The sequence below is a fragment of the Myiozetetes cayanensis genome, unplaced genomic scaffold (assembly GCF_022539395.1).
Source record: "Myiozetetes cayanensis isolate MyiCay16 unplaced genomic scaffold, myiCay2020 scf7, whole genome shotgun sequence".
In the NCBI taxonomy this organism is placed as follows: Eukaryota; Metazoa; Chordata; class Aves; order Passeriformes; family Tyrannidae; genus Myiozetetes; species Myiozetetes cayanensis.
This window is the reverse complement of record NW_026087964.1, coordinates 35,285,877-35,299,817: the sequence shown is the minus strand read 5'-3', so window position 1 is coordinate 35,299,817 and position 13,941 is coordinate 35,285,877. Positions and strand designations below refer to the sequence as shown.

Sequence of the window (13,941 nt, the reverse complement as noted above, 5' to 3'; positions counted from 1 at the left end):
CGGATTTTGGTGTTATCTGCAATTTGTAATCTACTGCAGCTCTTCCCCTGAGTTTTCTGCTGTTAATTTGTCTCATGCATGTATTGGGAAAAAAATCAATTCTCCTTATGCTCCCAACACACTCATTTTCTGAGTCTGAAAATTTCCCAAGTAAGTATCTGTAGGAAAGGAATCTGAAGTTTTCTTTAATTGTTATTTGACTTTTTGCTGCTTGTCTTGCAGAAAACTTTTATTCTCATGTAAAAAACCACAAGAATAGTAAACACTTTAAATTATTATCAGTCTTATAGGCTTAGCAGTTTTCTTCTGTATTGTGCTGAGATGTGAATATTCTTTTAACTTATGCAGTAAAGCTTTTAAGACAGTTGAGGAGACCTGACAATCTGTGCACTGAGTATATATATATGCTATTACCACAGTTGCAAAATTGTCAATGTTTATTCCTCCTTAAAAAAATTTAAAAAATGTTTTGGTTCTTTGGATAAGTAGAGGATGGATTATTTTTAATAAATTTTATCTATGAACCCAGTGAACTGACCTAATCTCTGTGGTTATATAACACTTTTAAGATAACTGACCTTCTTGTTTATTCTGTTAGCTAGAAACCTTTTAGTAAACTATTGGTGATTTTTTCTTGTTGTTGTGATATTAAAAATCCTTACATGAACAAACTTTCTTTTTTTCTTGTAAAATACCCACCTTGAATCTTGCTTTCAACTTGATACCACTATTGAACAGTAAATTTCCTCCTGGACTCTCCTGCCAGAAGCTTGTTTACTGTTTGTAGAACCTGACAAAGTACATATAATTTTAGAACTTGCTCTTGCCAACCATTCAAGTAGGTTTTACAGCTGGAGAGAAGAATATTCAAGTGAGGGGAACTTGCTGTGCGTTCAGAACTGCTAGTGCACTTGATTTAGTAAATACTTTGCTTTTGGTGGTGTTGTTCATCTAGGGCTTCACTGCCTTCTGATTTTTTTTAATCTCCTTTGGATAGAATATTGTGTATATTAAAAAGCAAAATCAATCTGTTAACATCAGAGGTTCACAGGTCTCTGAACAGATTGATATATTTATTTCATCTTTGAAAACTACCAGAATGGCAACCAGTGATGGTTGGATGCACTGTTTTTACAAAAATGAGGTGGTGTGTGTGTAGTGTAGCCAGGAAGGTCAGCCGTGAACCAGGTCCAGGTGTTGATTGCAGATCACTTCAGTCCTTCCTCACCTTGCTGCCTTAACACTGTGGCTGGAGAGGATCCAGAGCAAGAAAAAGAGCAAGTCTGCTGTCAGGGCTCCTAACCTTGAAGTTTAAATAGATTGTCAGTTTATCACTCTGTTACTGTGATGTTACTGTTACTCCCCACCCTTAAGGGGTAAGAAGCACCCAAGATTCAGGGATGCTCATTGTCAAAAGGAATTGCAGGAGTCAGAGGGTCTGCAAGCAATCAAAAAGTTTTATTACTAAATTACGCACTTGGCATGAAACTTGATATGTTAGTCCCTGACCTACTATATGGACACATGGCAGTGGGTTTTGGATGAAGGGGTAGGGTGAAAGGGAAGAGAGGAAGGAAAAGATGAATTAAAGAAAGAAAGAAAGAATGAGAGAAGAAGAGGTCACTACTCCTGGTTCTAGCATCGGTCCACATGATGGATGGGATGTTCAGGGTCCTTGCGGCTCCACCTGGGCTTGGTGAGGGTACCTTTCTATAGATAGGTTTCCCTGCCCTGAAGATAGGTTTCTTGCTTTCTGTGCAAATTAGCTGTCGTGTACCGTCTGTTCTTTCAGACCTGTCTGGAAATGGGTTGGAGGGCTTTGAGGCTCTTGGGTAGTCTTGATCCCCACTTACAGTTCATGCCTGCACCTTGACCTCATTCCTGCTCTTGCACAGTTGTGCTTGTCTCCAGGAACTAGAACAAGGATGTTTGTCCCGGAAAAGTGCTGCCCTACCTCTGCATGGCCTCCTTCTCCAGCCACATCTTGTGCTTTCTCACAGCGTATTAGTGTACCAACAATCCTTGTCTGTTATTACTAGCTCTCCTTGGTTGGCTCCACGGCCATCCTTCTATCACTGCTTGAGACACACACATTAGCCCCTTATCTTCTGGGATTCTGCCACTACAAATACCAAGAAGAGTGCCCAGCCATTTTTGTTGACCAAAATCTTGTCACTTCTAGCACTAAAACAATGGATGTGTTCCTCTTCACTCCTTTGAAGCTGGAAAATCGTTAGTAGGGAAAGTAAGGACCAGGAACCACCAGGGGTCCCCACAAGATTTCACAAGCAGTGGTCCTGTGCTTGTGCTGCTTTTTGGAGAGGTCTATGGGATTTTTTTTTTTTTCCTTGATCTCAGAGGCTTTAATGAGTCTGTAAAGAAGTTTGAATGCAGTGCAAGGACCTTAAAAATCTGTAGTAGCTGCTGTTACTGAGAAGATGCTTAGAGTTATGCTGGGGATAGTGGTGCCTTTTCAGATTCCAATTTGACAGTCCTGAATTGTATTGAACTTGAACCAAATTATCTAAAAGATACTCAACTCAGGTGTGACCCTGAATTTATGAGTCTGTACACATAGCGAGGGACTGTTCAGTGCATTACTCTGATAGAGTTTAAGAAAATTAGTATGAGTAACAAGATTTCTGGTCAGTCTGGTGGTGTGTGAAAGCTCTGCTCCATTGCTTGTATAACTCTCAGATGACTGCAAGCTAAGTCCACATTAAAAAGGAGCAACAACTTGTATAAACTCTAAGGAGACACTGTTGCAGTGTTATTTCATCAAACAGAAAATGAGCTTGTGACCTAAGACTCAAAAGACAAAAGTTACATTGTCTACAATAGAAGCTGCAGTCATAGTTCCTGCCCTTCTGAAGAAGAGAATGGGTTGTGCCTTCCACTTGTCTTAACGAATTGCTGTGTTATTCTCATCTCAATATGATCACAGAAGGGACACTGGAGATTTTTTTTTTTTTTTTTTTGCCAAGGAAATTCTCCATCTTTTCTTACCTGGACCGAATATTTGCAGCTATAGGTACTGACCCATTAGTTTGGAAGCTAATACTACATCTTACGTGTATCTTAGGTTTGCTCCAAGGTGGCAGCAATGGACACAGCTGTTTGCCAGAACTCGACTAAGGATCAGTATTTACCTGTGAAGCTAAAGATTTTGAGTTGTATTTGCATTATAATATTTGCTTTTATATTTAGTTAAGGTTCATGCTAAGGAATTATGGTCTTAACTTTTTTTTTCCCCTTTCTTTTTAAGCTGTAATTAAAAATCCCTTAAAGACTTTTTCAGTCATGGAGCTGTTTGTGACTGTACCTGTGTGGGAGACTACTCTTCAACTCTGATAGCAGAGTTTTTTTCTAATGTATCAATAAATGAGGTTAGTTTAGTAAGTTTAAATTGGAGTTTTCAGCTCATCCAGCCAGTTTGGGTTGAATGCCATTAAAAAGTATTCACATTAGTAATTTGGTGGATGTGAAAGGAGCAATCTTTTCCATCGGGTAGGCTGATACCTTTGTGCCAGTGGGTATAATTCTTCAGCTGTCACAACTATGGGTAGCCTTAACCTTACTGGTTAAGACATTTTAGAGAGCAGAGATGCAGTGGTTTTGAATAATTTATACAAACTAAAGTCAATGCCCTTAACGCTTGGCATCATATGACTAGAAGCATAAGTCTGGTATTCATCCTGTAATTAGGCTGTCAGGTTTTAGTTGGTTTTTGTTGGTTTCTTTCCTTTTTTTTTTTTCCTAAGAGATAAAAAGTACTATAAAAATGAATATTTATTATAGATTCTGCTTTTGTGAAGATCAGGTATATAGTGTTGATATTTGTATTGGTATGTATCATAAAAGTGAAAAAACTTTTCAGGCTGTTGTTATGCTAAGTGTTTTTAACTAAGAGTGGCACGATTCAGTAGAACTTAGATGTGAATACTGTTTTCTTGTTGCAGTTATAAAGCTAAGACTTGCTTTACATGTATTATCATTTCATGTAGTTTCATCTATGTTTCTGTTCATATCTGAGTATCAGCATTTGAGTGTCAGTTTTATTTTTGAATTAGCTGTGAAGAAAACTAGAGTAAGTTTTACCGATGTATAATTTTAGAAACTGACTTATCTTCTATTTCAACAGAACATGGGAACCTACTACATAAAGTTTTAAACTCAAATAGCTTCAGTTAACTGGAAGTGTTCCTTGGTGACTTTATTTTTCTAAAGGTGCCCTAAAAATTTGCCAAGATCCTTTCTCACTACAGATCTCTCCTGAGATTAGTTACAGAATCACAGAAAGGTTTGGGTTAGAAGGGGCCTTAAAGATCATCTAGTTCCAACCATTCTACCATGGGCAGGGACACCATGTACTAGACCAGGTTGCTCAGAGCTCCATCCAACCCGGCCTTGAACACTTCCAGCGATGGGGCATCCACAGCTTCTCTGGGCAATCTGTTCCAGTGCCTCACCATGCTCATAGTAAGGAAAAGACAAAAGTTGGTTTCCAGTGGGTTTTTTTGAGTGCTGCAGAGGAAGATCTGAGTATGTATTTCTGTAAAGGTTAGCATATGCATTCCCTACATTTTAACAGTTTGGATTCTTGAGTATCCGATTTTGTGGTCTAAGCTGACTTGAGAAAGTGCAGGAAATCTGCTATTTTGCTTATCTTCCCTTCTGTATATTTGATTTGAAGTGTTGAGACTTTTCTGAACCTTTTTATGAAGAAATAATCTGCTAGTTATCTAAAAAGTATGGTGGGAAATTCCTGACACTTCATTCATCCTTTTCCAAACCTGGGGTTTGAAAGATGAGTGATGTTCTCATCTTGCTTAAATATTTTCATGTCACAGACAAAATAAATAAGTGGAGGCAAGATATGCTGAGTCTGCAATGAAAACAGAAATGTAATTTTCGTGCTGGTGAGACTAAGAGGAAGAGTGACCACAACATGGCCTTGTGTTAGAACTATTGTAAAATTCTTGTAGTTTTGGGGTTGAAAATTTCATTCTGAAGGGCAGGTTTATTAAAAAAAATAAAAAAAGATGATACTACAGTATTTTAAGTTAATGTAGTATGGGATGTTTGGAATTAAGAGATCAAAGCTGTTCTTGGCTGCTTCTATCTTTTGGGCAGGTGTTCTGGCATATATCCCCATACATGGAATCTATGTTAAAATTTTAATCTAAGTATGGGTGTGGGAAATGTTTCTGTCATATTATTTATCTGTTCCTAAAGCATACAGTAGTTGGATACTTGCAAACAAAATGATGTATATAGAATTTCTGACCATTTTATAACACTTTTGAAGGTTCTTAACAGTTAAAACATTTTAAATGCTGTATTATTTTCAATTTTTTTTTCAGCAAATTACTCCCCTGTTCCTGTCTTCCATCTTGACTGTACAACACATTCTTATGTGTAAACATTGTATTAAAATTTGTAATTTCATCTCCCTTTACTTTATGGGTGCATAACATTTCTCACTAGGTGCTGTCCTGGAGCAGGGTTTGCAGGAAGGTATTTTGTGTGAGTTAGGGGACAGATGACTGCCTTTTAGCTCTTAGTACTGAACAGAAAAATTGAATATTACACTGATTTTTGGATTAATCAGGATTCTTCTTGGTTTGGGAAAGAGCTCTTCTGTTAACAAGATGAATCATTGTGGGTTGTTATTGATTTGTGGGTTTTTTGTGTTAGTGGTGTTTGTAGGGTTCTTTGCTGTTATTGTTGGGGGTTATTTAGTTCTTTTTTCACTTTAAACTGAAGCAAATGTGGAATCTAGAGGAACACTAAGTTTTCACTCCACCTCCTTTCTGGGTGAATAACAAGCTTAAGATGCCTTTTTTTCCCTGCCACCCCATCTCTTTATATATGAGATACAGAAAAGTGTTTTTATGGGACAACAGAGCACATCCTAGAGATTTGCTTGGATCACCTGACAACGAATGTCCTGTAAATCAGACTTCTTACTGGCCTACTCTGTCTTTTCCAGAGACGTATCTCTACACTGGAAGTGGTTCCCTCAGCTGACTTACTGCTCTGCTTGACCTTTTAGTTGTAGGGCGTGAAAGATAAGCAGGATGTCTGACGCTGGAGAGCTGAAAAGTGCCTGTGGTAGTAGCTTGTGCAGAAAACTGCAGTAGCCTGACATGCTTTTTTGACTGTTAATGCAGCTGTTTCTCCACAGTTCTCCTTTACCAATTTAACTCCTGCCTGCACTGTATTTAATTAAATTTTTCACAATTTCCTGTACGTGTATACGCATTACTTTCTTTGCTCTCTCTAGTCATAACAGGTAAGAAATCCTGCTTTAGCTCTCTGTTCTTCAGTTTGGCTCATGTTTTTTGGTGGTGGTTTTTTTGTTTGGTTGGGGTTTTTTTGTTGTTATTTAATTTTTTAAGTGCCAGAGGCTTCTCTGTTAATATGCTTTTGTAGAAGCATTCTGATGGGTTAGAACATTTTGGAAATACTTTAGTAACAGAAGTGTAATGGATTATTTATTGTACTCTTTTTGCTTTACATTCTTTTCATAGAAGACTTGGATATGTGAGTTGAGTCAAATTCCTTTCCTGTTCCAAGAACTTCCTGGATATTGCTTATATATATTTTTTCTTGTTATTATTACTATTATTATTATTATTATTACACTACATTGCTTCAAAATGTATGGGTTTCTTTCAAAGATAATCTGAAGCATTTTTGAGTGTACTTTCTGGGATATCTGGACTAGACTCCGGATCAAAACTGTGCTGCTTTGTAGAAATAAGTTAAAGGTAACATCTTGAATGTTAGCAATAATCCTTTGTAATTCCTCTTGGATTTTTGCAGTAGTCTAGGTTGAAAAAAAGGTTTATTGCTTAAATATTTACTGTAATTTGAATTTGTTGGGAACCTGGTGTAGAATTTTTTGTTTGCTTTTTCAGGAGATTGAGTTTGACTAGCATTCAACCAGTACCTTTTTACCCCGTTGGCAATTACTTTTGAGTAACTTCCATTTTTCCCCATTTAGTGCCTGTCTGCATAGGGCAGGGAATCTGTGAAGCAAATCTGATGCTACAAAATGGCAAGTTGGATGGTAATTTCTCCCTTCACAACTCCATAAGCATTTGTGCAGGCTCTCCTGTATAAACACACTCTTCCAGTATCCACAAATGATAAACTGCACCAGAGTGGGTCAGGAATGGCACTGATTCTCTTCTGGCTGTTGTAGCTGTAGAAATAAATTTCCACACTCTTTGTTTTCTTTATTATTGATGCTCCCAGCAGCCTGTTTCCAAGGAGGATTCTACTTTCTCTGAGTAACGCTACCAGTGTTTTAGGTCATGTGAAAACATGCTTATAAGTTATCTTGAGTATTTAACACAGCTCAAGATAGTGCACTTCCATCCTTTTATCCTGGTTTTTAATTAATTGCAGGTAGTAGTGGACAAATTAGTGACTGTCATGCTTTTTAGAAGTAAAATTTTAGTCCTGTGTGAAGCTTATTGATCAGTTAACATTCTTTGGTCTGTCAGCAGCAGTACTTCTACAGCAGGATATGTGTAGTGTTTCAAAATAAGAAGAGAAGGTCTGTGCTATCATGCCTGTCATACAAACTGGAGGCATGTGTGTGCCAGAGGAGTTGGCACGTGGAATCACGCTTGTGGAGAAGTGATAGAGGGGTGCTTTGTGGTATGCTTGGTCTGGCTCTCGAGAGTCTGTTGGTTTTGTTTATCAGTTACTGACCAAGTGATGAAACTTTCCCTTCCATTGTAGCCCAGTCTGAAAGCATTTTCTCAATTATTGGAAGATTTGAGATATGTAACCCACTGTTCAGACATTTATCTAGGGAGACATTTATCCAAGGGGAGAGTTATTTCTCTTATTCTGAGTAGGTGGTTTGTAGTAAAATTAACTGAAGCTGTGGAGTTTAATATAAAGAAAATCATCTTTTATTTTAAAAGATACATTTGCAATGTCCTGTCTTTATACTGCAATAAATATTTCTACTGAGAATAGTATAGGAAAATGTCTTTATTAGATGGAAAAACTGGATGTGGCTTCCGAACTTGGTGCAGTAGTTAAAAGACATAGCAGATTTTAGCTATGCCCTCAGTATGGAGAAAACAAAACAGCACGTGGTAATAAGAGAATCTGCTACTTGTGCTGCCTTAATTTGAGGCAGTTAACACTATAGAGTCGTTTCCCTCTGAGCTCAAGTAATTGCTTTTGGTAATTGTGTTTCTCCTGTGGTTTACACAAGAGATGCTCTCACTTTCGTACACTCACAGTAAGGATTTCCAGAAATTCTTGGAGCAGTTTGAATTTTGAGTTTGAGGCTTGATACAAAAGTGGTAGTACTTTAGGAGTCTGCATTTGCTATCTCAGTTGTTTTGATAAATTTGCAAACAACTTTTTGCGATTTCTAACTGAATGGCGGTCTTTCTCCTCCATGTTAACTGATTTCTGTTTTGTAGTAAAGATTACTAAGTAAGTCAGAGGAGAAAACCATAATTTAAAAACAAGTCATGTCTACAATAGGAAAAGAACACGAAAGACAAAACCTTACATTGTGTTACAAGGGCTTTTTGTGTCTTGTGCTTTTTATCTTTTAGTACTACCTCTATGGACAAGGTAGGAGAGTGTTCTGTCTCCTTGCAACTTCATCAGAGTGTAGGAAAAGTCATATGAATGTAGAATAAAGATTTCACTTCAGCAGGAGGGCAGTTGGCAGATGACAGTGTATAATATGATTTTGGTGCATGAAGCAGGTGGAGAAAGGCAACACATGATGCATTAAGTGGAAAAACTTCTAGGAAGTCCCAATTTCTGATTTCATCTGTGCTGTGTGGCTTCCATTTGTGTTAAAATCCCAGTGCTATTGCCAAAGTGATATTAATGGATTTTCTGGGAGCACAATAATGAAATAGTCAGCCTGTTTGTGTTCTGACTTTTTTTTGGGAATGCCAAAAATTACTCTGTATGAAAAGTTAGTATCTTCTGAACAGATTAAAGTGTTCTGATTAAATTATAAATTATGATCTGATTTATTTGGGTAAAACAATGGAGATGAATGGAAGAAATTTATTTGAAGAGAGAGTATGTTTTAAATAGTAAATATTTTTTTAAAGAAATAAAAATGAGTAAAGTCAAACAGATCTGTCTTGCCCAATAGCATATCTCTGGGGAAGAGCAGAAGAAGAGAATAAGCATATGCACATCTCTGGAATGCTCACCAAGTCTCCAGCATTTCCATCAGAGGTGTTTTTAATAGCTTTCGATGTTTGGGTTTTTTTGTTGTTGTTCTGTGAGTTTGTCTGACTGCTTTATGAACCACTGTATTCTTCTGCAAAATGGCAAAGAATTCCACCACTTCTCTACATGCTGTGTGAAGGATTAGCTCTTTTTTCTCTGCTTGTCACCTCACCTTTTTCATTATGACATGTAGGGCTACTGAAAAACAACTGAGCTCTTCACTTTCTTCACACCACTTGTGATTCTGCTGACATCTGTTGTCATCTTTTCCAGACTGAAAAGTCCTGATCCATTTTGTTGTGCTTTTAGAAGGAAAGTTGTTTTGTTCTTTGTCATCACTGTGCTCTTCTGTAACCTGTTTCAACTCTCCTATATAATCCTTTTGGACTTTTGGCACTATATAAAATATATAATGTGTGGACAAGCTATGGATTTATATAAGGCTTTAATGAAGTTCTCTCTCTTAACTGATAATTCTTGAATCAGATGAATTGTTGACTGCTAGTGCATGCTATGCTCTTTCTTGGGACTTTGTTAATACATGGGCCTGACGAAGCATCATCCACTTAAAAATCACTGAAGAGTTTTGTAAAATGTTCTATTTACAAAATGTTCTGTATTACCTGCTACCTTTTTGTAACATGTAGTATTGTGACCCTAACAATTTTTCCCCAAAGCTTGAAATACTAATTTTATTTTATTTGATACAGACTTTTGTATTTTTTGAATATTCAAATAGAAAATAACTTTTTTCCTCTCTCCCTCTAGGTTATAAAGCAGCTAAATGGAGTCTGAGCAGCTGTTTCATAGAGGCTACTATCGAAACAGTTACAACAGTATAACTAGTGCAAGCAGTGATGAGGAGCTTTTAGATGGAGCAGGAGTAATTATGGATTTTCAGACCTCTGAAGATGACAATCTCTTGGATGGTGATGCATCGATTGGTAAGTTTATTTCCACTTAAAAATTTCCCTAGGTTGTATTTTTATTAGTTGGTTCTCTTTGTGTTTGTTGTGGTTTGTTTGTTTAGGGGGGATTCTTTTGTTTTGTTTTTAAATAACCAGACCTGATCCTTTTCTGTTTCACTAGTTTGTGCTTCAGAGAGATGCTTTAAACCTCAAAGTGGCTGAACATTTTTCTGTGTACTTGCCTAACAATTACATTGTACGGGATAACTTCTGATATGAGGCAGATATTAACATGCTTCTAACAAATGACAAACTTGCTGCCAAGTAGAAGGATGGCTTTTCTGCAGCTACCTGGTCTTGCTTCACTGCAGCAGGATTTCAGAAGTCTCATGGTCTTCAATATTTCTTGGATGCGGAAATTAACAGACTATTTTAGTTGTTATTTGTAGAGATAAATCTGTTTGTGATTCATTCAGTTTCAGTTCTGTAAAACAGAGGCAAAAGCCTTTTAAGTAGAGGTGGTGTAAAAAGCAACAGAAAACACCACATAAGCTCAACTTTTGACTAGATAAAAAGTTGCAAAGAAAACTTGCTGCTGTGAACACTATAAAAGCACTGAAATAATACAAAGAAAGAATTGGGAAACTCTTCCTCTTTTTTTTTTTTTTAATTTAAGAAAGCAGCTCATGGAGTGAGAGCATTAACGTTCTTTTAGCAATAGAGAGGTGAACTGAGGGAGGGAAAAATTGTAATGTCTGTGTAAGGTAGTAAACTTGGTTAAATGTATATTCTGGTCACTTCCTCGTATTTGTTTAAAATCAAACTCGAGTCTCTTGAGTTTTATTTTTTTGGCATCTTTTGCTCTCCCATTAACATTCAGTTATCTTCCTTCCCTGCAGTGTGTCTTCTTTCATATGTTTTCCTGTTGCCACACTTAGCAGTTGGATGTTGGCATTGTACTGGATAGTTGTGCCATATCACTATGAGCATCCTTCTCATCTACATTCCTTCTGTCTAATTAGATATGTCTTGGATGTGCAGTTTTTAACTTGTATACCAGTACAGGTATCACGAGCCAGGACACCTAAATAAAAATTCCTTCTGGGACATTATGAGGAGAACACCAACATGCTGAAGTCCAGCTCTTAAACGTTAAGAAATTATTAGGTGAACAACTGGCTTCTGTATATAATTCTTTGTTCTGAGTATCAGGAACTTTTTATAAAGCAAGTGTCTTGCTTGTCTAACATAATATTTACAATCTGTACCAAAAGTCTGAAGCTCCTCTGGTTATTGTTTTTAAAAATCATTTCCATCACTTTAAGCATAAAGGAGAAATAAGTTTGTAGTGAAACAGTTTCAGAACCAGTGTTCTGCCCTTTACTTGTTGTGAAATCAGATCCATAAATTGAGTCCAAACAGATGAGGTGGTTGTTTTGTTTGTTTGCATTGTCAAAATCAATGCTAATTCCTGCACATGCCAGCGGCTCCTGGCTATTGTAACGCTGAAGTGTTAGAATGTGCACTGGTACATAAATATGAATGTATTTTCTTTCCTGGAATTTAATTTTTTTCTTATCACTTATCAGCTCACCTCAGTTCTGGACTCTGGGTAAGAGACAGCAATAGTAATAAGCCCTAGTATTTTATTTAAGTGAATAGTGATTTATGTGTCACTATACATGGAAAATGTTTTATTGTACAGTAAATCATAGTAAATATCTTAGTAGTAGACCAGAATCTGGTGTTAACTTTCTTTTTAAGGTGGTGGTAAGAACATGTTTCCAGAAACGTTTCAAATAATCTTGCATGCAGGAAGTGAACATCTGTGTCTGTCATTCCTTAGGTGTCCAAATGTGTCAGGTGATTTTTCTTTTGTGTTTTAATTCAGCAAATCTCATTGACAAGACCAAACTAGGCCTTCCTTGCATATACCCTTTCTGTAATCCTCTGTTACTCACTTAGCACCAACAGGTTGTTCGTTTAGTCATTATTACTATTTAAATACTCATATCTTTTAGTCCTGTTTTTGTTTCGTTGAGTCAAGTACATGTAAATCCATAATACAGAATCTGTCCCACCTCCTGAGGAAGGGCAGGACCATTCTGGTAACTGGAGGATCACATGCTTCTCAACACTGCAGACTCTCCAGGTCATGATGTGAATGCAGAGACCTTAGGTTTAGCTCTGTGCTTTAGCAGGTGCACCCTGCCAAAATCAAGAGCCCTGTTTAAGAATATAGTTTGTGTTTTAAGTCTCGTGACTGGAGGAGTTTATAAGCCTGGTATCTTAGCAACATGAACATAATGGCAATAATGTATCTGTACTTCAAATGATTGTGGAAATAATGTAGTTAAATATAAAGCTTCATAGCTGCAGAATGTACAAATGAGCACAGGCATGAATTTGTTCAATCTGGATAAGTTGCCATGGACAATATAGTGTGCATCATAATTTTACAGTTTGTGTAATAAAATAGAATCACAGATTTTTTAAAAAATCAAGACCATGCAGTGAGGAGAAAATGAAGGATTAAGAAATAGTCTTACTTTCTTTTTCTTTTTTTTTTTTTTTTTTTGGTAATGAAAATGGAACCAGAAGCTACCCATATATTATGTAGATAAAAGGCTGAAAATATGGGATGTCTAAAGTAATTGTAGTCTTTCCCCCTTCTTGAGAGGGCAGTAAGTTAACAGAAGAAGTCTGCTTAGTTCAGTAGGCTTGCTAAGTCCCTTGGCTCTCTGGACAGCCATTCTAAAAGCCTTCACAGTACTGCTATTCACATTTCCACTCATACTTAAGTGCTTGACTGAGGCTTACAAAGCCATTGAGGCTGTTTTACAGTGGTGAATATGCTTTCTGTTCAAAGCATGTGGAAATTGAATGATGTTAGGAAAGAATGCTAACCTCATATACTCCTTGTCTTATGTGGGAAATTTGTTGCCACTATATGGGACTGAACAAATGAACATTAACTGAAATGAGTCTTTAGAAAGTCTTATCACCTAAGCTTCTCTTTTTCTTTACTCTTTGGTTGATTTGTCTTTTTAGTGTCATGTCTTACTTGAAAGGTTTTGAGGAGTTCCATGTTGGGGATTGACCATTATCTCGAAACCAATGCTGAATAACAACCTTGTTTCTCTTAACACCATCTGATAGCATGTATGTGACTGTCCTTTACTGTCTCATCTGAGAAAAATACAGAAATTGTGACAATGTAGTATTATATACTAAATACATATGTATGTATAGCAATTATATAAGTAGTATGCTGTGTTCCTGTTATGTTCTCCAGTAGCTGCATAAATATCAGACTTTTAGTGGCAGTATTATGGAGAACAAGTAGGTATTGTGAAATTGTGAATTCTTTGAGCAGTATGTTTTAACATGCTAAATGATTAAATTGCTCGTACCAAAGCCCTGCCTAGAAGGGATGCTGCCTGTCAGCTTTGAACAAAACTTGCTTTTGTTGCTTATCGAAACTAATCTCTTTGTAATACCGAAGTTAGTGTCTTCCCTTGTTAAACTGCTGTCTAATGAGAAGTGTGGTGACATTATACTGAAAAGGAAGTATCTGCCTCTTTGTAGGGAGGATAATACATGTACAGGCAATATATGTAATTTATGGAGGTAATTTTTATCACAGCTTATCTGTGTTTTATTTTTAGACCGTTGGCCCTGCTTCTTGATAGGTCAGTTTAAACATATTATACTTACCGTGTCAAAGCTATGAGTTCTTGAATAGTTAAGTCATATAAACTAATACTTACTGGTTTAAATTTTACAGGAAGAGAGCTAT

General features: G+C 36.8%; 1 protein-coding gene across 2 annotated transcripts in view; it reads left to right on the top strand.

The window, feature by feature from the left end:
- CLCN3 (chloride voltage-gated channel 3) overlaps positions 1-13,941 on the top strand; it is a 74,165-nt gene that overhangs the window by 3,962 nt on the left and 56,262 nt on the right. For both annotated transcript variants that reach the window (XM_050338295.1, XM_050338293.1), the window contains exon 2: positions 10,003-10,178. In XM_050338295.1, the coding sequence (XP_050194252.1) occupies positions 10,019-10,178 (160 nt within the window). In that variant the 5' untranslated portion in view covers positions 10,003-10,018. The remainder of the gene's footprint in view (positions 1-10,002; positions 10,179-13,941) is intronic.